Source organism: Myiozetetes cayanensis, unplaced genomic scaffold, assembly GCF_022539395.1.
Source record: "Myiozetetes cayanensis isolate MyiCay16 unplaced genomic scaffold, myiCay2020 scf2-11, whole genome shotgun sequence".
NCBI lineage: Eukaryota > Metazoa > Chordata > Aves > Passeriformes > Tyrannidae > Myiozetetes > Myiozetetes cayanensis.
The window spans coordinates 65,627,110-65,654,798 of record NW_026087411.1 but is presented as its reverse complement, the minus strand read 5'-3'; the positions used below and the strand labels follow the sequence as shown (position 1 = coordinate 65,654,798).

The following is a 27,689-nucleotide window of genomic DNA, read 5'->3' as shown; positions in this document are numbered from 1 at the left end:
TATGACAACTCAAGCAAGATTTCTCTGCTTTCCCTCTTCCTTCCATCTGCTGAAGTCACCCATACCAAACCCTTCTAAAAATTTTAGAGCTAAAAAATACTTACAGTTCGAGTCCTCACCAATTGCACATTATGCATCTTTTCAACCAAAATGACTCAACCTTGTCTAATGAGACAGTTCCTACGCTCACAGTTTTCTACTCTCTACTTACACACTCTCAGTAAGTCCTTAAGAACTACCATAATTATACTACTAACCACAGCTACCAGACCACTACCTTTCATTTGAGTTCTCTGTTCATTCAGATGAACTTGATGCTTTAGGGCAAAATGACCACTCAAGTGTAGGTGAGACATTATTTCTTTTAAAATACAATTTAGAATACAAAACAGACACTTAACCTGAACAACGAGACTTTAATATTAGGACTAAAAATTGTAACTTAAACTTATGTTTTGTAACTTCAGTGGAAAACTCAGAATACACTTATTATTCATAATGCATGGGAAACAAAAAAAAGAGAGAAAAGGGCAGTATCCACAATTTTACCCAAATTACTTAATTGGTTGACAGGTCTGGGTCTTTATAGCTCTTCTTAGTCAAGGGCTTCAGAATATTTACGGTATTATTATACAGCCAGATACTGCAAATATTTTTTTTTCAACTGAAAAACACTCAGCAGAAAATGTATCTCAATGAAATTATAAACATATCCTATAACTCTATCTTTCAAAAAATGTAATTTGCTATTAACCATTGCTGGCCAAGACTGGATTAGAGTCAAACTTACGCAGTTTTGGTTTGCCCCATATTAGCTTTTAGGCCAGGTAAGAACTACATGTTTAACAGAAAACTATCACATACAAAGTTGGGTGTTTTTTACATACAAAAAAGAAGAAAATTAAATACAAGTCTGAATTAGGTGCAGAAATCACTGCAATGCAGAAGAGTATATTTATTTGAAGGCTAATAAAAATATATTATATTCAGCTTAACAAGATGTACACATTTTTTGCAAAATGTTCTTCTATCTGCTACAGAAATGAGAGTAACCCATGATGTAATTAGGTTTGGACAAATACAATAAATACCTGAATTTTGTTTGATACAACTGTGCATTAAAACATATTGAGACAGATACAAACCCTCTTCATTGCCAAGAATACACTTCTACAAAGCAAATACTACATACAGCCTTTGATCAGAGTTAAATTTACTGCCATAAAGCATTTTCCTTATCTTACATGCTTTTAATTAACAATGGTCCCAGACGCCAACATTGTCCACCTTTAGCTTAAAACACAATTGCCTCACTGAAAATTTTAACGGGCAAGGAGTTACTCACTTAAAAAAAAAAAAAAGTCACAAAATTATCTTTAGAATATTATTTTATTTTTTAAGTAAAAATATATATACACACGCAAGTAAACCATTTTACACTTTAAAAAAAAATGACATCTGAACACTGACTTTCCTCAGGAATTCTTCCAAGTCTAACTCGTTCAACCCCTGGGAATCAGCAGGACTGAGTCTTCCAGTTACTGACAAAAGGAAGAACACACATTTGTCTACTGAATCTGGAAATCTCATCTTGCAAAACTTTTCTCAGTTTAAATATTAATCTCTAAGCATCTCAGTATGATTACAAATAAACCAGTATGTTAAATTAGCTGGTAGGAAGTACAGAGTAAATGGAGACAGACTGTAGTGTCTGAGCAAAATCCTCCCATTCAAGACTTTCTAAACAAAGACTATAAAAACTGCCAGGAAGGAAATCTGATGATAATTTACTGCTACCTGATTCATCTACTCCTAGTCATGTTCCTTTTGTTGATCTCATTTATAGTTAAAAATAGACAAGGTAAGAGGAGAGAAAGGGTCCAGCAGATGAAGAAGAGAGTATAACATCATGTAAAACTGGTGGACAAGAAATGTTAGGAAAATAACTCTAGAAACATTGCCCCACTTCAGGCTAAAACTGATCAAATGCATTAAACAGAAAATATGGTGTTCTGAGAAGTAAGGAAGAACAAATAAATTAAAAATTTCACTTTTCCCTCAAATAAAGGGAAACTGTACAAGCAAATTTACTGCCTTTTTAAAAAGTTACACGAGTGGTTGGACAAGTCTAATTTCTAAGAACTGCAGCAAGATTCCATAGAGCGGTGATTTTCAAGGACAAAATGACCACTACTTAGCTTTGAACTATCGTTCCAGACAAAGAGGACATAGAGTGTTCCAAGCTACAGACAGTTTCAGAATGCACTCTGCTTGAGTAGCTGTGGGAAGAACAGAAATCTGGATGCAAAGTTCTGGCAGTGGATTCATCTGCTAACACGCAGCCAACGTGTCCTCAAGTTTTTGAAGCTTCAGAAAAAGAAACATGCCTGGGGACCTGTTTCTTCTTCACACAGCTTTATTTTTAAATACTAGTTTCTGTTCAGTGAAAACTGTACAGCCTTGACTATTTTAAAAACCTTCAACAGTATGCTGTATGACAAAGACTATTAAAAAAAATGAACCAAATAATGTTATTCCACTGAGTAAGTGGAACTCATGCGCGCACGCACACACACATAAAACTATCGTGTAAATAGCGAAGTTAAGGGATTTATAAATAGCAAAATCTTTGAATAAAGTATATACATTTTTAGGTTTTTTCTATAAACATATATATATATAGTGCTCCTAGAAGAGACAAAGTAACTGTGTTCTACATCACATTTTAGAACATAAGATTGGTTGATGTTACTCTAAAGGCCTTTGAGCTTTTTTCTTATGTATGTACATCCTACACAGCAACACTTGCAAAGACGTCTTTTCATGTTAGTTCCTCTTTCAATGTACAAAATCTTTTCACATTACAGTTCAACAGCCTGCAGAGAAGCGGGCAGTAAAGACAGCACTGCATGCTGAAATAATAAGTGCGATGACAACGTAGAGCTTGTTTGTGGAGTGTGCTGCACTTCTCCAACAGATCTACAAATGGAGGGTCAAGACACCCTCCTTAACATTGCTGTCTGCAGCCCCGCTGTGGGCCTTTAGATGTACACCAATCAAAAACTATTTTAAGATACACTGCTCTCACAAAGGGAGTAACATTTTGTTTCAACAGTAAGACAATTAGAGGTTAATATGATTGCCATAACATAACATGGATAGGGCCAGACATAGTATCATTCTGAGCACCTTCTGTAAAGTACTGTGCACTCAACTTCCACTGCTTTAAGGATTATTTTAATGTGAAATTAATACGTTCAGTACCCATCAAAACCACTGAGCATTTCATAAGGTAAAGCTAATAATGACCAACTCCATTAGCGGTAACCATATCCATTCAAAACCAAACACTACACTGACAATGCTCAGAAAAAAAAATACCAAAGGGCCCACATAATTGTGAGTAATTTTTAAACTAACTTCACCTTTAGAACCCTGTAATATATTGGTGACTTTAAATTAAAACAATAATTCTGAAAATCTCACCCATAACATTATCATGGGCTGAAAGATCATGATTAGCAAGTAACCCACTGCCTATTTGGGTTTTGATAGTCTTTGCTCAAATAAAAGCTCTGGTCTTTACTATTCTGAGAAAAAAAAATCTGAAATACAAAACTCATGAATGCAATGGAACAACTGCCCCCCTCATCCTTTTAGGGTTTAAGCATGTTTCACACCAAATTTAACACCAGTTGTCCCTTTAAAACATCAAAGGGTCAAAATGAAGCTGGCCACATATTATTCTACTTCCTTAGGGACATCGATGAGACTAAAAGTGGAGCGTGTTGAGGTTATTAATTTTAGAAATCCCACACTTCAGTGGATTACTCTTTTATTATTAAAAGAAATCCATTTCACATGCCATGTGTTAGGTAACTACTGTGTGTTCACGCAAAAGACAGTTTTCCACATTTAGACTTGCTCACAATGAAGCCCTGAGGTAACCGCCTTTTTTCCAGGCAACAGTAATACAGTTCTCTTGACATTTAATCATCCTTTTACAACCTACTCTAGCATATGCAACTTTAAGCAGTCAATATTGATTATCAATTGCTCCCAAAGATGGGATTTGTCCAGTTGATTTTTTTCTTTGATTGATTGTTTTTAGGATAAAGACTCAGCAGAACGGGCTAATTTGGGTGCAGTGTCTTCTAATGAACCTTCAACTGAATTCCCCAGGTCTCCATTTTCATGTCCATCAATATTTGGCTTCTTATCAAACACTGCAAGATAAAAAGAAAGTTTAGTTAAGGAAGTGAAGCAATCTTGGAAAGGACAAATCAGTTGATCTCTATTTCAGAAACCAGAAAGCATGCTGAAATGACTGCTAAATTTAAGCTAACAGGTTTTCAGCAGAACACAGTATGTCAGGAAAACAGGAACTGTTTCTTTACCTCTCTAACTTAACAACTGTATCTGAAGAAGCCAAACAACATTAAGTGTTAAGGGACATTAACTACTCCTAGATTAGAGGCAGAAAAAGACAAGAATAAATTTGAATTTCAAACTTTGGGGAAAAAATTACCATGAAAAAAATCCATAAATTAATTCAGCTAATTCAGGTATATCTAAGTAAAGCAGGCCAAAGAGTGAGGGACCAACCAGAAGAGCTGACAGCCTATGAGTAGGTTAATTCATGCTAATCATGAATTGACAGTAGATTAATTTTACAGTGAATATAAAACAGTATTTTCCAGAAACTGGTTTGCATCCTGAGAATCAAACTGCATGTAACACGTTTCAGAAGGTTTACCTTGTGAAGGTTTGACATCCACATTTGCATCTTTCCTATTAGAACTTGAATTTGCACCTTCCTCTAATTCATCAAGGTATAAACGATAACGGTGTCCACTCTCATCCTCATATTCCACGTTTTCATCATCCGAATCAACTTCTGGAGCAACATACACTACTTCAAATTCAATTTCACCTCTCTGAAATGCAATGAAAATTACAAATTTAGTTACTACTGCACAGCTACCTAATAGGATTACCAAGATGAGCTAGGTTACTAAAACAAATACATTTTATTATTGTAAACACATGTGTTGAGCATTTTGGACGTGTATCTGAATCAAGTTTTTACTGACTAAAATAGCACAGCTCTATAGCTAAGCTGTATATTTTTTACAAAATTATCTGAATTTCTTAGATATATTCCAATACATTTCAAACAGCGACTTCTAATGAGGAAGCTTTCTGCTAAATTAGACACACCTGTTAACTGTCTGAAAAAGGCAGGAAGGTTCTAGACCACAAAGAAACACTGTTTGGCTGGAGCTGTTCAGTCATAACAGATTAAAGTGTATGTCACTAAAGAATTATTTCTGTGGGACAATGTAACAAGCTGATTTCCATCAGCCTTACTGAAGAATCATTAGCCAATACACGAATTTAACTGAACCAGTACTGGCCCAGCATTTTTCCTCCTTACATTTCAAGACGTAAGAGGATTAAGTGTAAGGTGACACAGCCTCAGGAATCACTGTAGCTTAGCATTACACTGTGCTTAACAGTAAACATTAAAATTCAAAGTAATTCAAGAGGCAGAACACAAGAAGCACCTAAACGTGCCTATGGATAACAGGTCCCAACTGACCTGTTGGGAAAGAATAGTTACAGCTTCTTTATGTTTGGCATCTCTTAGATTAACTCCATTTACTGCCAGAATAGCATCACCAACATGCAGTCCTCCACATCGATCAGCAGGTTGCCCAGGGTGGATTTCAGAGATCAGTATTGGAACACCATGCTCCTTCCCACCCTATTTAAGAAAAAAAAAAAGTATATTTTAATTAACTGAGACGCCCTTTAACATAAAATCAGCATGCAGGTAATTGCTCCTAAAGTGCTTATTTCAACTTCTATTTTAGAAAATTAGAAATCATTCTTCAGACAAAAAGAATCTTTAAGAAGAACACATGCAATGCTTCCCTTAATTCTTCTCCCCACAATAGAATGGAATATTTCAAATATGTACTGCAAAGAGTCAAAGGAGGTAATTTTGAACAATAACAACACTATAAAATCATATACAAGCTGATGAAAAGCTGAAAACTTCATTAAAAAAACCTATGAGGCACCATATTGACTTGTAAGAAACAGTATTCATATTTAGAATAAAAGTATAATAGTCAAAATTTTTTAAATTTGTTGTAAAAAGTTCATACAGCTTTTGTTAGGTGTGAGATGCCAACACAGATACTTAGGAAAAAAAAAGGTTATAATCACAACAGCTAAGGTTTGGTAGTCAGGTCTCAGGTTGCCTCTGCTCTTCTACACACTTACCACAATTGAAATTCACCACTGGCAAGTGTCCATACCCTAAACCTCAAAATCATAAGTTTGACATAAAGTAGCAATTATCTATTTTCTAATCTATCAAAACGTGTCTAAGTTCTATGGCCAAAGAAATGGATTTGTGCATGCTTTTTTCATATGCAGGACTTCTGTGTCATAGAAAATAAATGCAAATATTTACTGTGATTGAAATTCCTAATCCTTCATGGTCTTCTTTAACTAGCAAAACTTTTCTGATTGGACCAACACCTTGACTCTTCTTTAAGGCATCAGGATCCTAGTTTGACAAAAAACAAACATAGCACAAACGTGAACATGTGAACCAAAACCCGATGCATTTCACATTTTGGGTTTTTTTAATTATATACAGGCACTGGATGAGCAACAGTGTTTTAGGTTAGCTCCAGGCAGGACAAACTTACAGTGCCTCTTTACAGAAACAGTATGAAATCAGAAAAGATTCTCCATTATGCACCCCTGATGGGAATAATTATTTAAGTTATTTCAGTGCTGAGTGATGCACAACACAGAACTTAACTTCAAAAGAAGGAAATCACCCACATATTAAAAATATAAAGGGACTACATGAAGAAATGCCTATCACTGCTAAAATGTTGTATGACATAATTTATAACTAACCAAATGACAGAAGAGGTAATAGGGTGCCAATGAAGAGGTTGCTTGCTCAAGTTTATTTTTATTGTCATAAACCACACCAAAAGCCATTGAACATGAAACTAAAAGCCAGATTAAATAAATCAAAGTATTGGGTTTTGCTTTTGTTAAGTCACTTGCAGCATTATGCATACTCTTAAAATCACACATACACATATTTGTCCACCAGTATTTTGCATACAATCAAAACATAAGCCATAAGATCCACCTGACCAACTAAGGTATTCAGAACAGATCAAAGTAAAGCACTTTCCTGAAAATGTTTGGGTTTATGCACTGAACACTGAGATAATTAACAGCACATGTGCCACATTGGGTGAGTTCTAAGATACCCACAGTGAAATGCTGTTTAAAGGTTTAGCTTTAAAAAGCACCTTTATGAGGAAAAAAACCCCAAACCAACAAACAATTATTTTACAGTGTCAATTTATATGGTCTTTAAGAAAAAATTGAAATTGACTTCAGTTCAATCTATTAGTAAAAATGTTATTCTTGTTTTCCGTAAGTAAGATAGCTCCACATTTTGAAGTCCAGGTTACAAAATTCTGCTGTTAAATTTATATTTATAAAAACACACAGCAGAGGCTCAGTCTTCAGAAGGACTGGGCATTCCCAGGTAAGTCAAAGGAATTCCATTATCATTCCTGTCATCTATAGGGTCACGCTATTCAGCATGGAACTGTCCTTCAGCATACAAAAGAATTATGCATTTACAAGCGACATTTGAAAGAACACAATATTAAAGTGAAAACAGTCACAAAGTAACTCATGTCTGTTTCCCGCAAACGGTGGAAATAATGGAGGAAGGGCTTATCTTTTCGACTTACATGACCTGGTGGTGCTTGCATCGGTCGTTTTAGATCATTCCGACCTCGACAAGCTCTAATAACAGTTTTGTGACGGTGAAGGTGTATTTCTGCTTCAAGCTGATTCCACAGCTTGTCATGAGCGGGTCCTTTCATGTCTCGGCCCAATAACTGAATCTGCTGGACCCTACAGGGTGACAAGGAGAGTAAAACAAGATGCTGTATTACAGCTGAAAAATCAATGCACTGTACGAGTCATACACTTCACGTGGCTACAGCATATAGTCATGTGGCAACTACTGCAAGAACTGTGGGGATTTTGTTTCTACCTTCTGTTCAATTAACCAGAAATGTGAGACTTTTCTTACTTAGTCTTAACTTTGAACCTGCCTCTGGGGATGCAAAGGAAGAAAACAGCAACTAAGAACGTCTCGTGCTAAGGGAGGCGGATAGACTTCACATACCTTCCAGCTAGCTCCTTATCTAAATACTTGGCTGCTAGTCTTGCTCCATAAACCTCAGCCTGAAGCACAGCTATGTGTCTACGAAGGGCTTCATTCTCCTTCCTCAGCAACTTCACCTCAGCTTCCAGCTGAGCTTCTTTCACTTTTTCTTTCTTGTTAGCTTCAAGTTCTCTCTCCTTTACAACAAAAAGAGAGAAAAAAAAAAAAAGTTGAAAAGCCTTCATCCAGGTTAATAATAAAAGACCACTTATTGTTTCTGCACACACAAACTGAAATTATTCTCCTGAGTACAAGACACACATGCAGGAAAAAAAAGAAAGAAAGCATGGACTCTGGCACTACAGCTAGTGGTTTGCATATTTATCCTATACAAAGGTGGCAAAATTTAAGAAGACTGAATATCATCCCTAATTTTTACTGTCTTGCAAATGGGAGATTCAAAGTTAAAGAATACTATTTTTAAAATTAAAGAGTAACTATAAAGCCACTAAATATTTCAACTGAACCACATTCTTTAACTATTTGATGATGATAATGATGATGATGATGATTATGTCAAGGAAACATTTTATAAGTCCACGTATCCTTAAAATGACAACTATTTTCATGCAAACAACTGGGAAATGTCCATCCACAGACATTTCCAAATTAGAGTCCGAAGACTACATAAATAATGCCAGAGATTCTACACAAGAAGATGCCTACCCTGACAAACTTAAAGGAGAATTAGCGCAAAATAGCTGTGTTAAAAAAAACCAAAAACACCCAAAACCAAAACCCACACTAAACCCACACTTTAAGCCCACCCCCCGAACAAGGAATTACGGAAATATAAATTAGTCTCACAGTGCTCCATCCCAAGTGTACAGAAATGGCACAGTTATTACCTTTTCTGATACCTAGGGCACTGGAGCAAAAGGAATTAGTATGCTCAGATTGCTAATCTATAAAATCTACTTTAAGGAGAGCACGTTTGATTACTCATATCTTCATATTTTGCTCTGTATCTCTTTTACAAAGAGGGAACCTCCTCCCACTGGAAATAGGAAACAGGAAAATGGAAGAGACACAGGGTCTAGTACTGTTTCCTCTAAAAAATGACTGACAATTCAAACAGCAATAAAAACTAAGTTCACCATAATGCATTTTTGAAGACATTTAGAGTACCCAAAAAAACCTGTTCTCTGTGCTTGTATCAATTATATTGTTAAGGAAATAAAACCAGGAAGTGCCACTAAAGAAGCAACAGGACAGATACAAAATTTTACAGAACTGGCAAGACAAATCTGTTATCAAATTGTGAATATGATATTCGCTATTCCAAGCCTGGACATAAAACCACTAATATAGTCAATATTGCCACATTTGAGAAATTATGCAAGGCTGGTCCTCCCAGAGAGTTATTTTCACAACAGATATATGTAAGCATTTATAGCTATTTGACAGAAAGTCAACTCTGAATCTCCCTCAGCTGCTAAATACTTGTATCAGGTTAGACAGATGAACAGAGTACATTACACCTATGTACATGCTGGTCTAGCATAGTGCTCAGTAGGAGTAGCACAAAGACTGCTTGAAACCTGCATTTTTACTTCCTGTCATTCTCATATGCACATTAGAAAAACATGTCACACAAAGCCACTTATGGTCTCCGGTCTTTTGAGTTGGGGCTTGTCTTGTGAGAATGGCTCTCTTCAGCAAATCTCTTTCTGAACTGCAGGATCACTCCTAGACAAGAATTTTGACTGATCTACCTTTCAAGAATAGGAGTTCTCAAGGTTATACCAATTCTCTCTACTATTACTTTGGTCTTGGGCTTTAATTCACAGCTACTGCCAGCAGCCAAAGGGCAATTACAAGAATTCAAGAGCGCCACCATGCTGTGTTGCCTCTGCCACACACTTGGGCAGTGAGAAGGGTCACAGTTCAGGCATAACACCTGTTTTACAGTAGCTGCAAAGTCCATATACAGTATGTATAGGCAACAGTGCCCCTGTTAGCTGTGTACATATTGCCCATATCGCACCAAGGTGCTCTAAGCAGGATAGGCTCCCTGTTTGTATACATACTCACTTTTAGAACATCCTTTATTTGACAAATATCAAGACAAAGACTAGAATTTAAGACAGGTATATTCCAACCTGCCTCAGAAAATTGAATTGTTGAAGTGATCCAAGATATTCGATAACACTAGCATATTTCATGCAGCATATTTTACTGTATTTATACAAAGCAGCCAGTTTATACACTCTCATCAAGACTGAAATGTTCCATTGATTTTTCTCTGAATTTGGTTTGTCATTTAAATTAAATTCAAACAGAAAGCCAAATGTTACATTTCTAAGTAGAATCACTTTTAGTCATGCATTTTAAATGTTACACCTAAAACACAAGTAACAATGCAACCCCATAGAAGTATTTTCTTCCTATTTTCCCCATTACTATGACTACTGTTCTGTGACTGAGGTGGAAAATCACACCCAGAAGCCTTTCTTTTCTGGACTGTCTCCAACTGAGTACCACATGAATTAAAAAAAAAAAAAAAAATCAAAAGGTTTGCAATACAGAATCTCTGAAGATGTACTGAAAGAACCCATCTTGTTTTGAATGACTGTCAGGAGATGTGACAAAAGTCCCAAAAATATTTAAAGAAATCAAAGAAGTTACAGAACAGTTTAATGTTTTCTAGTGTTCATAGTATGGCATAGGTTCTGAAAACAGAAAACGTATTTTCTGTTGGTAATATAAAAAAAAAAAAAACTAAACCAAAAATGCAACTGCCAGGTTGAAGGTCAAAGCTTACAGTTACCAGCTCTTCCATGGCTTTTCAAAAAGCAAATACTGAGTAATGATAAAGAAGGATATAAGATAGTAAAAGTGGAAACACTGTTTAAAAACCTTTCAAGTCTATCACTGTGAAAAACTGGAAGATGAAAGTCACCTTTGCTTCACTTTTTCTTCTTATCTATGTATTACTGTGTTTATATGCTTTTGGCTGTTACACAAGCCAGTACCTCATATTAAATCAGGCCCATAAAAGGAACAGAGAAAAGGGGAAAAAAAAGGAAAAGTTGACAGGATATTTTTTTATATACAACATGCAAAATACTTCAGATTACACTCATAGATGTGCACAGTGTTTATGCTTCGGAAATTGTATAACACATTAACCTTGTTTTGAGATACTGCCAGGACAATCTTTCAGAATGTCAAGCTGCCAGATATCACCCCAAATTAGCTGTAGCAATGATAAATAAAACACATAGAGATTTAGGAAAGAGGGCACCACATCTAGAAAAGGAATTTAAAATGCAAAGGAAATTCTTTACACAGCATCTTGCCAACCGTTAGGAAGAAAGAACAAGCCAGATCTGTTTTGCCAGTTTCTGAGGCCAACATACATATAAGTTGTTGCACAAAACAAAAGCACTGCTTAAACATGAAGAAAAATTGGCAACCAGCATACTTACCATTTCATCCACAGAAAGGACAGACTTAAGACAGAAGAAAAGAGTTCCATGATTAGAGAAAAAGGCAGTAGGAACTTCAAGAAAATGCAACAACATAAGTTACTTACTCCAAAAGACATTCACCAGCAGACTGTAAATTTTATCAGAAGGCATAAAAAACAAGCACATTGCTACAATTGTATTTAGCAACAATTTTGTTATTTTGCTGTGAAAGTTATTAAGAATCTTATTAAAAACTTAGCCTTAGTGTAGCATTAAAAACAATATTTTCTCCTAAAATACCAAGAATCTCTATAAAGGTAATGCAACATACATGAAGGTATCACAGAAAATCCATTCTGCACTATTACATCTGTTATGCGGATAATAGATTTTTTCCTTTCAGAAGGAACAACAAAATATGTGTTATAAGAGGGGCATAAAGGACAGGAAGAAGTATCAGAAGAGGTATATCAACTGCAAAACTCAAGAAAAAAAAATTCAACTAGGAAATTTCATATTTTTACACAGAAAGTGTTATTGTGATTGGACTGAGATTTACCACTCCTAAAAATAGATTCAGCCTAGACCACTTAATGTTATCAACTGCTTAGTAATCTAAACATTTTGAAATGTCCTAGTTGACCACTGTGTACAACTTTACAAGTTACAGACTATCCATTTATGCTAAGAGTCTACATACAAAAGAAGAGTGTCTGTCTCTCAAAGAAAGCAGGAAGTCAACTAGTACAGAACTTTATTTCCCCATTGCATATTGTGTTGACACGGTTCTTCTTTGCCCTCAGAGGCTTTCTGGCTGCCAGAAGGTCAGTACAACAGTTTTTATTTACCCAAATATCACACTTCCCATTTTATTCTCATTTAAGCAGGCTCAGTTTTGCTTGTTCTAGCTTTACAGCTTTCTTTATCTAGAAGAGTTTAAAGTTGAGCTTCTGTCCATAACTGTGAATTCCCTAAAGGCAAAGTAAAGCAAACTCCAAAGACTAGTTCTGATATTTATAAAAAGGAAAAACTAAGGGAAATTAAGGAGAGAATATCAGTCTAAGCCATTAAAAAAATTCAACTTAAACACAGATAAAATCTGAAACAATGTAGAGTAAAATGCATTTATTGTCACCTGTGGGAAGAAAACTGCTGTTAATAGCATGGAGATTTAATATATCTTTAGAAATTGTTTATAACAAGGTAAAGAGAAACAAAAAGGTTAAAAGTATTACTCTCCATGTCACTCAGCAGTTAAGCCTAACTAATAAAATTTACTCACAGTGATGTGTTGACTTAAAAAAATTGCTACATGTAAACCTGCAGCCTAACACTTACAAAATGCTGGTGCTAATTAACTCATGCTTATTTACAAAGCCATAAGAATTATTAACAGCTCTAAACAAATTTCATCATACTTCAACTATAAATCAGTACAGAACAAATTATGTACAGACAACTCAGAAAATATGTAGGCCTAGGAAGACAGCTCTAATTCAATCACAGCTTTTGGATCTGAAACAGAAGAATTTGGGTTACTGCTGTTATTCAGTGATTAGCCTAGACATCCTTTAAGCCTTACAGTCTATTACTGTATTTTATTGTACATTAATTAACAGGACAAAATAGCAGAAGTATTTTCCACATACACTGGGACAAGGTATTTGCAATCCAACTGTGAAGCAATTTTAGAAACAGTCAGAGATATACTTGGATTCACACCAACAGTTAGAAAACACATCTCTACAACACTACATTACTTTTCTAATTTACAAAGTCTTAGTGTTAGAGCCTGAATTTGTGCTGTGGCTAGTAACAAGGCAGACTAGGCTCTGGCTGCCAGACAATGCCAACTAATTGCCCAGATTAATTATTGTTAACTTTTGGTGGGTTTTGTAAAAGGACTGAGTTTCTAAAAAACATATCATACAAAATTATCAGTGGTTTATTGAGTTCTTTTACAACAGTCTCCTGCATGTAGCAACAGACAGCACCATCAGTGCATCCACAGCACTCTTAAAGAATGATCACAGAGAGAGGAGTGTGATGCCATCTACTCTCTCTCTCTTTCTGCTTGGCAAACCAATCCCATTCTTACTCTCACCAGACTGTTATTACAATAAAAAAAATTAACTTATTTCACTTTAGGCTTTTGCAAAATCTGTGAAAATGTGGTTGTGTCTGTTTATTGGAAACTATTACCTTTTGTAATTTCAGTCTCCAGAAAAGCTCTATAAATCACCAAAATATTTTCTTATTTTACTTTAGAAAACCACTATGTAAAAACAACCTCTTAAATTCTAGTTCTCTATTCCGACATTATTCATGTTGTTTTTAATGGTTGCTAACAGCCAACCATAAATGTTACTTAAAAAAGAAAAATATAACATTTCCAACGTGAAAATCTGTCATCAGCTTATTAACACCTTCCAGAGAAGAAATTCGGTCAGAAGAGGGAAAAGAATAATATAACACTAGATTTAAGTCATCACACTCACCAGTTTTGCCTTAATAGTCCCAGAATCAACACTCGGACCAGTCTTGGCATGTAGCTGAAGCTGAACAGCATGGAGTTGCAAAAGCTGATCATGCACTTCCTTTTCCAAGACTGCTTTCTCTGCCTGTGTTTCCGTCAGTTCAGACTTCAGATCAACCAACTGTGCCTGTGAAGACACAACCCGTCAGAGTAATGAGCAGTGATTAAACAGGGTCACCAGAACTATGATACATAACACATCATTTGCTGGTACATACATGTTACACATGGTGTAACACAGCTAAGAGCACACGCTGTCATACGTTCCTCTGTAGTCCAACTTAACCACTGTGTCGTTTGCAGGATTTTCTCCCCAACTGCCACAAAATAATTTACCCACAAAAGCAGCATCAAACGGCCCTACTGCCAAAAGCAACAACCGCTGAGTTGCAGACAATGGCATGTGATGCCGATGCCCACCCCAAAACAGGGAAATGGCATTAAATCTATGTAGGATTTACAACCATACCAATGTAAACACAATTTTAAACTGTAAAATTATTAAATCTTACTGAAAAAATATTGATCAAAGCAAAATGGTATTTATTTATGCAATGCTGAGATCAAATAATTTTATTTACAATTGGTCTATTATCAACAGTTTAACTGAAATAGCAAATTAGGTGGGTAAACCGGAAGCCACAAATTAGCATGCCCCTAGAATGGATGTGTAGAAAACAAAAAATAGTTATTAACTCTTGAAAAAGTCGTTTTTTTGAAACATTTTAAAAACAGTTTTCATGTAGGGTTTATATCTGGAATAAAAGAACAAGTTTACCAAGTGGCTTGTTATCCTTAAGTTCAATTAGCATTTTATAAGACAAGATACATATATATATATATATAAACTTTAAAGCCATTATTTGAAAAAACAAACAAACAAAAAAACCCCAAACCAAACCCAAAACCAAAAAACAAAAACCAAACCAAAACAAACCAAAAACCAAAAAACCACAAAAAACACACACACACCAGAATATGATTTCAGGGGATTTTTAGCTAAATTCCCAGTGCATATTTTTGCTTCCAAAAAATTTGGAACTAAAGAGCAAAAAGGAAAAGCCACTAATTCTGAAAAAAAAAAAAAGTCATCTCATACTAAAGTAGGGTATTATAACAACATTATACTAATGTTCAAATTCACAATGAATATCAAGTTGCAAGTTGCAATGCTCACCCCATTCAACCAGCCAAATCACTGCTATAAAATGTCTGTATCAGTTAATGAAAAGAAAGCAGGAAGGATTTGACTATCAGTGGGGAGTACTTACTGCATCTAACTTTAGGTACGTAATTTAAAGGGACAGCCTCCTTAAGCTTCCAGAGTAATTCAGACATAAGTTTGCTCTTCCAGAGGTGCTTCAGAGCACCTAAATTAAAGTGCAATTTGATGAGATGGGTCGAGCCAACCTCCAGTTTTGCTGCTGCCAACAAGAACATCTCCCTCCCCATGTTTTGACTATACCCTCTTGCCCCACATCTCCAGGACTGGAGGGTGGGAGATGATCTGCCCATGAACTCTGCTGATTTCAGACCAGACTGCTTAGGTGGAGCCTCAACAGACCAGGTAAGCATTTACTTTTGCCAAGGAATGGAGCTGTATGCATTTCCACCTTCCAACTGCCAGAATGAAAAAAAAAACCTTGAAAAATTTGTAAACCCTTGCAGAACTCCAAAGCAGAAATTGCCTTCTACAGTAAGATGATATTTAAAATACTGCACAGCCAAATAGTTTCAGAGAAATGAGCTACTTGCAAAACTGCATTGTTTTCCCCAGTGACCAGCCATGGTTACAGTCTCTCTGCTGTGGATTATCTACCCTCCAACAAAAGCAGACACACACCTGAACTAATGCAGCAAAAGAAAATATCGCTGGCATAAAAGGTGATGATATGGTACAGAGCAGACAACAAAGACCTTAATAATGAAGGCACAGTTTGTCCCAGTCGTAATTTATGTATAAGAGTATTTTCTTATTATTACACAAGGTACATATTACTTCTACTTAAAAAAAAAAAGACCACTAATGTCTTTCTCCTTTGTAACAGCTGGTCACAGCTCACACACTGACTTTTATTGCTTTTTTATACATGTAAACACACTCTCTCATCTGTTTTAATTCAAAATGCCCATAGAAGGACAAAGGGGTAGAACAGATAGATTAGAGTACTTTAATATTGTCCAACCTCACTTAGTAAAGAATGGCAGACAAAACAGAGTTCTGGTGGGAGAAAAGAAGAAATAAATTTATTTCCCTGTGCAAATTACAAAGCAGCAAAAATGACAGCTACCAGTTTTGTGGCATGAATGATGCTCCAAAAGTATCACAAAAAGACTGTCAAACTCATAATAAAAATTAAAAATAGTACTCTGCATATGACCCATGGTTTAAATTCATGTCCTGCTGTTTTAGTCATGAAATGGCCTGGGTTGAAAAGGACCATACATATCATCTAGTTCCAACCACCTTGCCATGGACAGGGACACCTTGCACTAGACCATGTTGCTCAGAGCTCCATCCAACCCGGCCTTAAACACTTTAAGGGATGGGGCATCTACAGCGTCTCTAGGTAACCTGTTCCAGTGTCCCACCACCCTCACAGGACAGAAGTTCTTCCTAATACCTAATCTAAACCTACCCTCTCTCAGTTTGAAACCATTCACCCCTGTTCTGTTACTACATGCTCCTGTAAAAAGTGTCTCTCCATGTTTTTTGTAGGCTCCCCTCAGATACTGGAAAGCCTTAATAAATAAAGAGAAGAAAATAAAGAGAGTAAAATGAGAAATGGTATGAGCATATATCATGGAAATAATCTGTTTACTCATTATGGGAAGTCACAAATCTATCCCCAGGTACAGATGCAGACACAAGAGACATTCCAAAATACAAACACAGCAAAGCTGGTTTCACATCTTGTGATCACTTCTATGAAGGTTGACAAATCTTTACATTATTTCACAGAAGTCCTGTCATTCTCTGCTTGGCCAGGTCATTTAATTTTCCTTTATTTTACTCTTACTAGCACTATTTTTTACTCAAATTCCCTCAGTTTGTTATAAAGGAAACCTATGGAAATTCAACAGCTCTATATTCAATTTTGGAAGCTACTCAGTAAAAAACAGAGAAGGGCAGAGACAGCAGAGGAAATGACGAGCACAAACAAGAACTATCAGTAAGGCCATTCCTTCCTAGAGCATCATTCACTGCAGGAGGCAATAGTTTGACAGAAGAAGATGGTGCCAAATAATATAATTTTAATATTTCAATTTGTATAAACACAAGGATAAATTAATGTTGCACAAGCAGCTGTACTAATCCGTCACTGGCAGCTTTTTTGGATGTATTCTCCAACAAGACTGTCGAAGAGAGATGTCATGTATATTGATGGTCACCTGCAACTGCTCTGGAGTTTGCAGAGACGTCAGCTGTGGGCAGAAGTAACAAATACCCAACCACAGGAGACCATTGAGCTTCAGGGTTAGGAGAGTTCAGGAAGAGCCACCAAACAACAAATAGAGAACAGAAACTTTCACTGGGGAACAATAAGGGGCAAAGGGCAAAGAGAAGGTAGTGTGTTTACTTTCATAACATCCTTTTAACCGTAACTTGCTGATTCAGCCAGAAAAGGAACTCTTCTGGGCAGCATCCAACTGTGCAGATTAGCACTTATCACTCATTAACAAGTACCATACTGCAAGGTTACACCTCAGTTTCTCTCAGCTAACTCATCTGTGTCTATGCCCCAGCCAACACACAGCTAATATCACAACAGGACTGTGGTTCACGGAAGTAGGATTTAATCATGAAAACCTACACCTAGACCTAGATGAATCAAGGACACAGGACATGAGAGACAGAATTTGCACAGCTCTTTTTTTCCTTTTATTCTGGCACATGTTGGCAAAGTCAATGCCTTCTGAGATATGCTCATTTGTCTCTGACTCACTGAAGTCATGGATACTTTTCTCAGACCAAGATCTGTAACTGGAATTCAGTGCCAACGGCAATAGGAAGTGCTGGTCTGGACCTTACAAAGCTTACTGAAATCAACTAGAAAATAAGGAAATTTCTTAGTTATTAAAGGAAGTCAGGCTCTTGCTTCAATTCTCCACTTTTCCCACCTCTCTTGTCATAGACAACTTTTCCTGAAGTGCCCTGAAAAGTGCTTCAGTTAAGCACTGCCTGCTGAGAACTCAGAGAAGTTACGTAAATGAGTCAGCTTGGAGAACACTAAGCAAAAAAAGAACAGCATTACTGACATCACTTATTCCTAAGTACCTCATTCAAACTTGTTCTCCAATTTATCAATAATTATTAAACACATTACTGTTAATTCTTAATGTCCCTAATCCATAGACTTCAAGTATACAAGACACACTCCTTGGTTTCTTACCTTTTTTCTCCTCATTGTTCTGAATAATAATAAAAAAAAACCAAAACAAACCAAAACCAAACTAACCTTTAAGAATTACATGATCTGTCTGTGGCACAGGGAGAAAGCCTGGTTTTCGTTCTCCTCCACAAAGTACTAGTAAACACACAGCATTTCAGAAAGAGTTACTGCTTCAAATTATCACATAAGCTAGTTCTAAATTCTAAATAGAAGTCTTCAGTTGAGTAAACTGAAGATCTTAGTCATATTCATCAAATAGTACAACTCAATATTTATCTTCCAAATAATCTAACATACAGATGATACCAGAAAAAGAGTTTTGAAAGGCTAACTAAATATTTACTCAGTTTTGGGGCAAATTTTGTCATTTACCAGGTATTTTGTATTTCCCAGTAGTTTATACCATATCATATAGTTTTTTCATATGATGGTCTGAACTCTCAGAAAAAAATACTCATTGAGTCACCTGTATATTTTTCATAGAAAAGTGAGCATCAGAATAACTAACCACAAACTATTTATTTCTGTAAGATCTCAGAGACACACTCAAAGATCCTATAATAAGTTTATACACTGAAAAGATTAAATACGTGACCTTGCCCTGAAATACTTACAATGTACATATGTGAAGGAAATGATGAATAAATGTAACATAAAGAGAAGCACAAGTGCAGAGGTATTTGTGTAGAGAAGTGCACAACAGGAAGCAGACAGATGGCAGCTAAAACCGCAGTTACCACTGCTCATACCCATCACTGCTTGAATGAGGCGCGAGGATAGGGCAACATCACAGCCTCTGCAGATCTAAAGCACTGGAGGGAACACAGAAACGGAGTAAACTTAAGACAATGGGATGATGGTAACTAACAGACCACGCTGACAGGAAACAAACCCTCACTACTTGAAAGTGAAACCAGCTGTGGGGGGTGAGAGGCAAAATGAGAGATGGCATCATTAGATAAAATAATGACAGTGTTTTTGGGAAAACCTTTTTCATTTTCTGAGCTATCACTGCAATAATTTCTGTGCTAGGGACAAGAGTTTTACTTGAGCTAACAGATACAAAATCTACCAATGACTTACCCAGACATGAGAACTCAAAAAGAGCCAAACTGAATTGGAAAGGTGGGCCACAGGCCTGAATGGCAAGACAGTGGCATTATTCACCACACCAAGTAAAAGTGAGAGGAAGACCTGAAATCCCTCAAAGTGTAATGAGCGCATTTTTTGGTATATGAATTTCTAGCTCAAAAAAAGATTAAGCATAATCCACATATCAGAAAACACATTTTTCAGCAAAGAAAAGCTAGACACATACAAAATTATCCATCATATCACCAGCCTCCAGTGACTAATAGTCATAAGCCAAACACTCATCAAACGCCTTTAAAGTTTTCATTTAATTTCAGGCCTTTAGGGTACACCTAATTCATTCTCATACCAGGTCTTCTAAACTCATAAAGGTCTGAAAACTGTCTTTCTAAAGTTAAAGATTATTTTTTCCCACCATACAATCTCTGAATGCCAGCAGCTAGGGCTTAATTTCAGAATTTCTTATTTACCTAAACAAGGCAGTCTAGTGCCATCATTTTATCTCTATGTCTACATTTGTCCCGATTTTGCCTTGAACTGAATTAATTTTCAAGATTCAAACAATGCTGTTAAAGGGGTAAAGGTGTGTATGATTAAAGTTCCTGCAACATACCAGTTTTGCACAAAACAGCTGCTAGTAGTAAAGAGTGAGGGATTAGTGCCCTCACAGAAGGAAAAGTGGGACGAGTCAGATCTTCAGCTAATTTGTTTAATCTACCCAGAGACAGGAGGTAACAGCCCAGTGTCTGGGCAGCACAAGTGCAGTTCTGAGCTGGAGACTGAGCTGCTGTCTGTGTCCAGCCAACTAACCAAAAAACATAGGTAGATGAAAAAGCAAAGATGAAAAATCGCAGATCACGGGAGAGAACAGGGAGTGCCTGAACCAGAAGGTCTTAGTGACTTGAGAAAGTGCTCAGCACTTCCATTAGGACAAATCACTCCCCACAAATCAGCAGGACACATGATTTCCAAGCTCTCTTGATTCTGCTACTAATAAAACACCTCCACTATATATACATATTTTTAATAACTAATTTTACAGGACAGATCCATATATGAGGTGGTTTTACTTCTTCAGAAGAATGTCCTCATATAACCTACACTAGACTCCAAAAGGTTTACCAACATACGTGTTTATACATTTCAACATTCACTCCTCATTGGGACTATAAACCTTCTTATTTAGAGGCTGCAGGAACACATCTGGGAACACATGAAACACAAGAGAGCATACTGTAATTACAATTTTGTAATTACAATGCTGTAATTACTCTGTGACTCTCGCCCATATACTCACAAAAAAGCAATATAAATATCAAGATATAACACTAGCATTTTTGCCTAACGTTTCATTCTGAAGGCATTTTTTTAAAGACAGAAACATCATTTAAAGGCAAAAACAGATAAAAAAATCCCTACTTGTGCTTTACAAACAGTGAAATCAGTATTCCTAAGTATCCCCATAACATTAGACAAATGCAGGACAGAAAACAATTTTTTCAGGATGTGACAGCTGCAGCTCTTACAGCCTGAGGCCTAAACACACTCACAGACACCAGATCCCCAAGTGGCGTTGGTTCAACAACAACAGAGCCTGTCGTGCACAGTTATGAACCACACAACCCACACACTACCAGGTGGTCAGGGGGACCCCTAACTTTGCATCAACCCCTTGATGGGAAGCAGCCAAAGCTCTTAATTATTATGTTTCTCTAATTCCTACAAGAAAGGACTGTCTCCATTATCTCACCAGTATCACTTCACCACTTTGTCTACAGCTCCCCAAGAGACAAGAACACTTTACCCTTCCTCAGCCTTGACTATTTGGTTCTTCCTGTCTGCTAAGTGGCATTTGCTGCAATTTCTCACACATCCTTATTAAGTTTAATGGACTGTTTTGAATAAGAAACCATGAAACAGATCAGAGCCCTATAAATCTCACCGTGCCCCTTGCAAAACTAAACAACGTGACAGCACTGTACAAAATATGAATTTCTGAATAGGTGATTCACTTAGGAACCATCATTTTTGATGATAAATTTCCCCCCCAATTCTAATATAATGCTTACCACTTGTCAATGATGCCAATGTTTCAAGAAATTATTTGAAAAGACTGTACTGACAAATTTTTAACTATATTAAAAGTTTTTATTTCATCTTTATTATGATGTGACTTAAATTTTTAGTTAAATCTTTAAATTTAATAAAATGGTCTTTATCATGTGGCTAGTAAGAACATGAACAACAAAATTTATGACTACTGACTCCCTAAATAAACACTACAGTTACAGTAGCGTAGCTAGGTAAATAGTCTTGGTAAAAATGCAATGTATGATATTGAAGACGCAAATGAACTGTAAATAAATTTAATCCATTTTTATTATGTCTCATACAGATTACAAAGCACATGAGACAAATTAACCACTCTGTTTCTTAGATTCTATTCTAGTCTTGACAAAACATTCAGAAGACTGGTCAGCAAATTAAAAGGATACAAAACAACATTCCTCCTTTTTTATCTTCTCTACTGAAGATTACTTCTGGACACATAATTGTTTGCACACTTTTCCTCCCAACAATTAGAAGATAACCATAATACTACATGTAAAGCACCTTAAGAATTTGGTTTCTCTTTACAAAAATGGATACATCAACCAACATTTATACACCAGTCACTGACCTTCTTCGGTTTTATGTTACTGCAGCAACCTCTTACTGTTTTCACTTTGCTTTAGGTACTGTTTCTTGCTACTGTTTTACTTTGTATTTGATTGTTTCATTCTGTTTACACCTACTTACAGAAGCACAAATTACCTTTTTTTTTTTTTAATCATACTTGTACACTTTGCTGCCAATGTCAAATTTCTGACTGCCTCACAAAGACTTTTTTTTGTCAGGTTGCCCATGCTTCTGGTTGCTTACTAAGACATAAATCTGTTCTTAGAAGTCATATTGGTGGGTTTATTATTGCCATTATTTTGAAAGCCAAACTAGCTATGCAATATATTTCAGTAAGTAGAACGATGAAATATAAACTAAAATGCTGGTTCTCTCTCACTTTCTCTTTGGTAACTCCCAACAAATGAGACAGAAAAGGAAAATCCTTTCTATATGCAGACTGAAAATGAAATAAACTAGTTCAACTTGCATAGAATTCCAAGGCTTCTGATACAGTAAAATATGAATTAAGTAGAAGGGACCTCTTTAAAAGGGTTTAATTATCCTGATAAAAGTTGTATGTATCAAACTAATGACAATTTAGCATATAAGCCAACTGGAAAACGCATATTAATCTGTATTTCTACTTCCTGAATATGTGAAAACTGCTTACATTTTAGGATATAAAATAAGCTGGATCAAATGTCATTCAACTGATTTTTCAAAAAACCACACTGTCTAGTACAAACAGATTTCTATTCAAAAGAGAAAAAGCGCTAAGAGTCAAAAGTTGAACAAGTTGTTGCAACTATGCTCCCAGTTTTACAAACATATTTCATACGGGGCAAAGAAATATCTTGGTCTTCAACAAGTGCATTTCTCAGTGCAAGACAAAGGAGAGAGGGTGAAAAAAAACCAAACAGACCTTCCTAAGAAGGTGAATGGTCCTACCTTGGTTCAAGAAGTACAACCAAACAACAAAGCAGGACTACAACTCTGCAGTGTATCACCATAAGACAGACTTGCACACTGTATGCAACATATATATCACCTACATTATTCTACATATGCTTTAGCTGAAACAGTAAGGAGTTATTTACAGAAGAATTCGGCTTGTTCCTCTAAACCTGCTCATTCCAAGTTAATTACAGACATAAAACTACACAGGCAATTAACTTCTTAGACATATATATTTTCTTTAACTTCAGCACGTATATTGGCTTAACACAACTGCCAAGACACAGAGTGTGCGCCACCACACATTCCTTTCTAGCTTGTTCATTTAAAATTGCAGAATCAGATTGGCAAAGTGCCAGACTTAAAGTCAAGCTCAGTCTTCACTGGCACATTGACCTACTTATTTTATTTCTACAGCACTGCACTACACAGACCTTTTTTGAAATGGACATTCAGACAATGCCATAGTCAAGTCACAGTCAAACAGGAAAAACAAAAGCCTATGAACTGCTTCTCAATTAAATATCTACTGAAATCTCACAGACTGACTCCCAGCCTGCATCTGCTGATTTATTCGGCTTTCCAAGAGACAGAGCACCGCAAAAAAACCCTCCTTTAAAACAGCTGTCATCTCCTTTTGTTCTAAAAGCCTAAGGCCCTTACTGTCCTCCATCAAGATACACTTCCCTATTTGTTCATAGTGAAGTGAAGCTGATCTCAGAAAAGACGGTGTCTTCTATTGCCTAACACTTTTTCTCCCTCTTTGATAAGCTAACTTTGTCCTACTGTGACCAGCAGGAAAACCATGAAAACAAATCCTCCTTCCCTGTCATACCACTAGTTTAAGACTGCAAATGGTATTAACACAGTGGTATGTTTATAAACTTTCGTCACCCTAATGCACCAGTAAATTTATTTGCATCTATCCCCTGTGCATCTGCCCTACCTTCAGGCTCCTGCTAAAAATAACTTAGCCCTGAATTGCCAAAATATGGCTGCCTCTTTGGAAACTACCATCTTCCTGGAACACCTCTTTCACTATTCAGGAACATCCCTCATACATATTTTACCTGGATTCAACTCTCTAGCAGTAGGTAGACACCACGATGGCAAAAACTCTTCTGAAAAGTTCTACAGCAGGAGCTTCCATCCACCAAGCTAACTAAGCTGTGCCTCTTAAAAGCAATTGTATGAATCAGAGAATGCACGTTAAGCTGATAAAGTGGATAAATTAAAGCCTGAACTGCATTTCTTTATTCTTGCCTGTAATATTATAATAAGACCCAACAATTTTGGTCAAGGAAATGGAATCCATGAACAACAGAACAATATTAATAATTTTTTATTATTTTCCATATTAATAATTTTTGTTTTCCTTTGTGAAATAGTATCACTCATTCACTAAGACAAGATCAGGCAAATGCAGCTGCAAGAGTAAGCTTAATCAAACTTAGCTTCAGTCAAAGTATTATTTTAATCCAAACAGAGGCATATTTCTGAAGATGGATCTTATTGGCTTGAATAAGTGTTTGTACCTCAGTAAACTCTTACTGATGACATTTTTATGAATGTGATGAAAGCTTTGTATGAAAAGTACAAGCAGTATAAAACTACAATTGTGGGTTATTAAGAAATGACCGCAATTTTAAAACTTACATTAAATACAGTAACTTGCATTATAAAAAAAGAGTAAAACCACTGATCACATCCTAAGCTCCAGTATTAACGTTAGTGATTTCTTTCAGAATATGTCACTGTACCCTTCATGTTGGACACTGTGGCTTTCCACTAGACATCTGAAAAGACAAGACACTCATTTTAAACAGAGCAGCTCCATCTTTTGGAGATTTTAAATGGCAGCTTTCATTTCAAGTTTATGACTACAATAAACATGAAGTCCTAAAATTAACAACCTTCAAGGCAATACTAAAATCTTCCAAAGTTCTATTTGAAAGAAAAAAAAACCTCCTTTATATGTATAAGGCCCAATATTGCTCCTAGTAATAAAAATACTCCACAAAATAAAAAACTTTTTATTCTCTTCTGAAGCACTCCAGATTATCAGTATCATTCTTATCAAACAATTACCTCACAGACATAGATATACACAACATTTATGCCAATTATTAACAACTGTGCTCCTTTGCTCTTCAACTCATATGAGATTTAGGCCCAGATCTTCAGTTCCTTAGGTGCCCCTGATGATTTCTGAAAGATACAAAATCTTTCAGGCGCTGAGTTACATCATTTCCTTCCAAAACATTTAAGCTTGAAACAACCTTTCAAAGAATATATATGCATCAAGCAACAAGCACCAATCCATTCTCTTAAAATATCCAGAAAACTCACCTGGTTTACAGGTCTGTACACAAAACTCACACCATCCCATATGCAATAAATACTGATTATCTACTCACAAATCATATTTTACTACGTTTACATAATTAAGCCTACTGTATGGGTTGATAGTGTATATATATGCAACATAAACACAAAGGAGAACATAAACATCACCACAGTAAGCATTCTGGTGAAATAAAGAAAGTGATTAAAAAACCTCCTAGTTTAACAAATTCTTTGTTCCACTCTGAAATATCCTAAGCCTCTTTTGCATTACAATGTCTTCCTACCAGGAAGAAACCTGAGTAAAATCAAAGCCAATCTACTTACTTCACTTCCTACTGAAAGGCATACCTTCAGAAGACTGCTTGAAGACTCTAGAATCCCTTTATTATAATAAGTGTGGCACGAAAAACTGACAGAATGGAATTCTGTCTACTGTAGCTCTTACAAAGCACGCATTTTCATGGTTTCTCAGAATTTCCCCCCTCACTCCTATCTACTTACAAGTTAGTAGAACAAGCAATAAAGCTCCAAAAAAGTATGGCCTCCAACAGATACTGATGAAACCAGAGGGCTTTAGCCCAGGGAGAAGGCAACTGAGGAAGAAACATCAACAGCCTTCTAATATGTTACTGAAAAACAAGCAGACAGCTCATATTCATATTCATGCCTGTTAAGGACAAGACAAACGGCAACACCTACGACACCAAAGATGCTTTGGTTGGACAGATATAAAATGACCATGAAGTGACCCAGAATCTCCTTCCAGAGCACTCCAGTTCTCACACAAGCCAAGGGACCCTGACCCTCAGCAGCATCAGCACCAGGCAGCTTGGCTCCATCTGATGTTTCTTCCTTCCCACCCTGACTGAAACTCTGGATCAGGCATGAAGAAACCTTCCAACAGGAAGGACAGTTTCTATTCTTCTCACAGAATGTGTGACCTCTGCTACTATCCTCAGTCACTAAGCTTGACAGAGATCTATTTCATCTGCTTTGTAGTGTGAAGGGACAAGAGGACCTGTCAAAGTCCACCCCCAATCCATTTTTCTTTTTCCTTTACTTGTAAGGAGGAACAATATCCTCATTTTGACTGCTGAGACTAAGCTTTAAGCACCTCAATCTTGTCTTTGTCCTTTTTTTTTAAAAGGCTTTCCAAATTCACAGAACCAATTAGGTTGGAAAAGACCTCTGAGATCGAGTCCAAGCTATGTCCGAACACCACTGTCAACTAGAGCACGGCAGTAAAGTGCCACGTCCAACCATTCCTTGAGCACCCCCAGGGACGGTGACTCCACCGCCTCCCCGGCAGCCCATTCCAAAGTCTAATCAGCCCTTCCTGAGAAGAAATTCTTCCTAACATCCAACCCCAAACCTCGCCTGGCACAGCTTGAGACCGTGTCGTCTCATCCCGACTCACCAGGGACTCAATGCCAACAGAAGACAAGTCAGCAGCATCTGTTGCTCAAGACTCCTGTTTTCCACATCCAAGAGAGCTCCTCTGGCACGCACCGCTCCGAGCCCGCGCTGGAACAGCCAAACCCAGAGGGAGCATCGCCACGGGAAGGCCCGAATCCCGAAGCGCGGGGCCTGGTTCACCCTCCCCGGCCTCTCGCAGCGATGGGGCGGGCAGAAACCCGGCGGGGCTCTCTCTGCCCCGGGGGCAGGGCCCGGTCCCCTGGGCGGGCACCCCGGGGATGCGCCCCGGCCCCGCGCCCCGCTCACCTCCAGCTTGTGGTTGATCTGGGACACGGTCTGCGCCTTGTGGCAGAGCTGCGCGAAACACGAGCTCAGGCTCGTCATCTTCTGCCGCCCCTCGTACGTGATGTCGGCCTGGTCGGGGTCGATCTCGCCCAGCAGCAGGTCCACGTCCACGAACGCCTTGTCGAACTCCTTCTCCAGCACCTCCAGCCAGCGGAACATGGACACGCCGCCGCCCGGGGCCGGGCCGGCCGCGCCCGGGCCGCAGGGACCACCGCCCGCCGCCGACATGCCGCCGCTGCCGCCCC

The 27,689-nt window shown here is 37.2% G+C and overlaps 1 protein-coding gene across 2 annotated transcripts; it reads right to left on the bottom strand.

Moving 5' to 3' along the window:
* Positions 1–918: 918 nt before the first annotated feature.
* Positions 919–27,689, bottom strand: GOPC (golgi associated PDZ and coiled-coil motif containing). Of its 2 annotated transcripts, XM_050315750.1 has the most exons (9): positions 27,406–27,689; positions 14,199–14,363; positions 11,719–11,742; positions 8,249–8,424; positions 7,806–7,971; positions 6,485–6,580; positions 5,603–5,767; positions 4,757–4,937; positions 919–4,226 (listed from the first exon to the last, which is right to left on the bottom strand). In XM_050315750.1, exons 1-9 carry the CDS (start codon positions 27,670–27,672, stop codon positions 4,108–4,110), a joined length of 1,359 nt encoding a protein of 452 aa, XP_050171707.1. In that variant the 5' UTR covers positions 27,673–27,689; the 3' UTR covers positions 919–4,107. The 2 variants fall into 2 exon arrangements, with proteins under 2 accessions (XP_050171707.1, XP_050171708.1); XM_050315751.1 differs by lacking the exon at positions 11,719–11,742.

Coding starts and splice junctions, on each gene's coding strand:
- GOPC (XM_050315750.1), bottom strand. CDS start 27,672: ATGTCGGCGGCGGGCGGTGGTCCCTGCGGCCCGGGCGCGGCCGGCCCG. Junction 4,938..5,602: donor TAACTATTCTTTCCCAACAG/GTCAGTTGGGAC, acceptor ATTGCATTTCAG/AGAGGTGAAATTGAATTTGA. Junction 4,227..4,756: donor GGATGTCAAACCTTCACAAG/GTAAACCTTCTG, acceptor TTTATCTTGCAG/TGTTTGATAAGAAGCCAAAT.